This window comes from Athene cunicularia, assembly GCF_003259725.1.
Source record: "Athene cunicularia isolate RWA chromosome 1 unlocalized genomic scaffold, athCun1 chr1_part1, whole genome shotgun sequence".
Lineage (NCBI taxonomy): Eukaryota > Metazoa > Chordata > Aves > Strigiformes > Strigidae > Athene > Athene cunicularia.
Window position 1 is genome coordinate 106,712,579 of NW_020799091.1, and position 4,441 is coordinate 106,717,019.

The 4,441-nt window shown below is 39.9% G+C and overlaps 1 protein-coding gene across 1 annotated transcript in view; it reads right to left on the minus strand.

Moving 5' to 3' along the window:
* Positions 1-224, minus strand: part of LOC113479080 (multidrug resistance-associated protein 1-like) — a 41,470-nt gene extending 41,246 nt beyond the window's left edge. Inside the window, exon 1 of the mRNA XM_026846734.1 lies at positions 111-224. Within this exon, the coding sequence (XP_026702535.1) occupies positions 111-224 (114 nt within the window). The remainder of the gene's footprint in view (positions 1-110) is intronic.
* Positions 225-4,441: the final 4,217 nt, after the last annotated feature.

Consider the following 4,441-nt stretch of genomic DNA (forward strand, 5'->3'; position numbering starts at 1 on the left):
CCCCGGTAGCTCTGCCCGCCAGGCCGGGCCGTGCCCGCAGAGCGCGGGGTGAAATGCGCTTCGTGCCCTAACGCGACCCGCAGCCGGCGTGGGCACGGTGTGACTCCGACTTCTGTCCCGGTGGCAGCACTGAACGGCAGCCCGATGTGTGTTGCAGTAGTGGGCAGCATTCCAGTAACGTTGAGCGGGCAGGCGAGGGAACGGCGTCCGTGGGGGCTGTGCATCCTGTCTTGTCACTAAACGTATAAAACCCCTTTGTTTTTCACTAGCTCTTAGCTGGATGCGTGCTACTGTTGAAGGTTAAACTTTTAGAACCATGTAGCAGTATTATGCATAGGTCAAGAAAGACGTTCTTTGTAGATGTTAAAGCCAAAGGCATCCCTAATCAGAAGAGCAAGTAGATACCGGTCTTTGAGCAAGGACATCCCAGAGCCATTAGACCTTGCAAAGGGTACATTGCCAACTTGGCAAGCAGGCTCAAGGTCCAAAATCGAGCAAACTCAATAGTCCAAACTGTGTATCCTTAGCTGAACCACCTTCATCATAATACTAAGAATCATGCCTATAAGTCAAGAAGACCCTCACCCAGGTGAAGACCCTTCCCCTGAGCATGTGTAGTAGTGGAAGTATTGTGTTGGCATTATTATAATTGTATGTAAATTACTAACCAATCATCTCAGAGAGGATGGATTTGCAAAATTACTAACTCCACAAGTTTTGTGTACAAATATAGCACAAAACATCTTGTTGGTGTGCATGATTTGTGGGAAACCACTGAGCACCTAGGCTTCTGCAGCCCATAAATAAATAAGCAATGTCTCTCCCGAGGGTGTGATTATTGACCTATTGCACACTGGGTGACAAATCCACTTTTCGGACAACACTACCAGAAGTTTATTATTACATCAGAAAATGACAAATGACAACAGTAATTTTGCCTTAAGAGTTGGTCCCACAGAGCAAGCTGCTTCGTGACAGCAGCTGTGTCTCCCACTTAAATCAGAGCACCACAGTGCCATTGGTGCTGAACAGATCCAACTTTCAGACAGAACTTAGAAAGCACCTGCTTGCTGTCGACAGAACTGTTCCACCTGGCACTGGCAGCTGGGACTCCAGCCTGTCTCTGGAGCCAGGCTGCTGAAGCACTGGGAACTCCTGCACATTGAATACCACATTTTTACTTTTGTTACTTCTCAGTGCTCCCTAGTTTTGTTTTTTGGAGGCTTTATACAGCTTGGTCACTAGTATTTAAGTGTAAATACTTAAGGTAGGAAGGAAGCTATAATATCAAATTCCATTCCTGTTTTTTTTCCTGAACATAAAGTTTTCTTAAAAACTAATAAAATCAGTATCTTGATTTTACTATATAGTTAATGTGGCACCTCCCCTTTGACTCTTGTTGACCTGACACATTGCTAACTTAAATGAGAATGCATCACTGACTGCAGCAATACTGATTTCTCCAAAGTCTGAGAGACTGTAATGGAAGTAACTATGCACTGTATTCCATATAATAAAATACAGACAGACAAGTCTAAATTCAAGACCCGTGTGACTGCAGGAAAAGCAAGGTCTTGTGTCCAGCCAGGAGCATAGGAAGTACCAGGACAAAATAACAATAATTTAGAATCAGAATTAACACAAAAAATATTCATTTCATATTCATACAAAATTTTTTTAAGTGACTGAAACAGATAGGGCATTGAAGGAATATTTGGTCAAGGCCAAACTTGAGTGTTTTTTTTGTTCCCGGTATTTTATTTCCTAAACATGGTGACAACATAATTAAAATATCAACGGCACCCTGACTAAGGTGATGTCTTAAGTTAACAGATGTACAAAAGAAATTTAGTTACAGCTAAAGGAATTTTAGCACATTCCTACATGCCTGGCTTTTCTTCTTTTAACACACTAATGACTTTTAGGTAAGCGAATACTGAGAGGCATTAAAATCGATACTTCCCTCAGGAAAGAAACAAAACAAAACAAAAACTGGGAAGAAAGAGCGTAAGAACTGTTTCTTTAGAAGAACTGTACAGGTATTTATCAACCATATGCAATATGATTCTCCTTGACATTACTTTTGTACAGTATAATTGCATGGAACAGATTATCCACTGGGGAAGTCTGATAAGGACACATTAGCATAGACCTAAGATTCTCTTTCTGTAGGCTAACTCATTTGGGCATCCATCTGTTTTCTCTTTTGTCTGATGAGTTTCACTTATAACTTAAGATAATGTTAACATATTCTTCCTCTACTTGATTATATATAAATGTCTTTAACATAGGGTTTAAAGAAATCCAGTGTATTTTACTTGTTACCTTTTTCCATTATTGTGGCAACTTTTGTGATCAGTGACTTACTGGTGTAATGTCAGTAGTATCTTCCAACAGAAGTTAGATTACATCTAAATAGCTTAGTCCTAAATTAGTTACTGGTGGGGAAAAAAAACACAAAACCAACCCAAAACAACAAAAACAAAATCCAGAAAGATAAAGGGGCAAGTGTTTATGTGGAATGGTAGAGGAAAAAGGGAAATGGACTGGGTAGACCTAGCAAGTTTCTTAAAACATAAGGCATAAATCTTATTTAAGGCACAAACCTTTGTTACATAAGTTCTTTCCAGAGAAGGTTGATAATGACATCTCAGGAGTGCCATAGTGTGGCGTTATAGGAATGTCTCTTAGGCTAAAGAAGTAATCCCTTTGGGAAGTGAAAAGCAGTGTCTTGAGAAAGCTATTTTATTACTAGCTGTGATTTATCTGACAAATCGTTGCAAGCTAAATGTTCTTCCATTTCTGAAACTCATTCGGGCTTATAAAACACATCACCTTTAAACAAGTAAACCTGGATATTCTCTCTCAATACCAGTATAAGGATGAAAAATAGGCCTTTCCAACAACCCAACATTATAACCAAGAAAACTGAGTTTAATAAAACCAAAATCCTTTTTTACTGTCAATTTGAAGCCTACATCTAGTCTGAACAGAAGACTTAAGTTTAAGCAATATTAAATATTAAATAGCTGAAAATCAAGGTTTTTGCTTTCTCCTGTAATTTTTCACCTGTACCTGGTATTGTATAAGACAATACCTCTGTATCTGTCTATAGGCTGTGAAAGACAGAAAATAGGTCATTGTGAGAGATGAAAAACAGGCCTGCGAGAAACACAGACTGAGAAAAACAGCCTGAGGAAGAGATAGATGCTCCCTCCAGGGGCATGGGAGGCACTCCAAGCTAAGGAATGCCTCGAACACTCGCAAGACAAAACTATAGTCACAAGGTGAATAGTGTGGAGGTTGAAACTGATAAGGCTGCCTGAATAACAGGACGCAGCTGGAGTGGAGAGCCCTGTGGAGACAGGATGGCTCTGCTCTGGTGCATCTGGTCCAATTTGAAGGGCCATCTCTCTGGTGAATGATCTTTGCTTCATTATCCACAAAATGCATATTAAAGTTAACACCCCTCACTATGCTAATGAAGGCTAACATGATCATGCTAATTACATCATCCCATGAAACACCTCTCCCCATCCATGGGATACGTAGCTATGTGGGTCAACCTAGGGGACAGACCCAAGGAGAGCGTGTATAAACCACGGGGAAGGAAAGAGGGGGGACCCCCGGATAGTGAAGTGGACGGATGCCTCCTGGAACCCTCACTGGTGGGATTGACACAGAAACCCAGACTGGTGATCTCTATTCCCTCTATCTCCCTCCTTTCCTTTTTTCCCCTTTTTCCTGCACTACCAATAAGAAATGCAAGGCATACTGTATTGTTGCTACAACTCACTGTATACTTAGCCAATCATCATGTGTCCAATTAGTACACTGTGAGTAGTTAATAAATGTTTGGGTTTTGAGACTTGTCATTGTCCGCTCCATTGGGGATTTACGAATCTGAGTCACTTGTCTCTGTCATCTGAGCAAGACATGACAGTCATTTGACTACTTTGATTAATCACACTATGAGATAGTTTATTTTTCCTCTGCTGAACAAGGGAAAAACTTCTCTTGAGAGATAGTACTAACTCCACTGACTCATGATTTTGTGTTATCAGTTAGATGAGATACTCATTAAATTCTTCATCCATTTGTTACATTGAACATATAGATTCCCAAATACACAAATAAAACACTAGACAGTAACTTTATGGAAAGATGCATATATATATATATATATGCATGTAGTTTAGTCAGTACAAAACTACAGCCATAAAGTACATACATTCATTGGAGTATCGATACATATGTAAGTCTTGTAGTTAGTGCAAATGCCCATATTTTACCTCAAATTTTCTACTAGAAAAAAATGGTTACAATAACCATACATGGTGATCCTAACTGAAAGTAACAACAGAGCTAAATCAATAAAAAGCTATAGGTGTTGATATTTCAGGTGACGACCACATTTGTGATGTGCGACTTGGAATTTCTT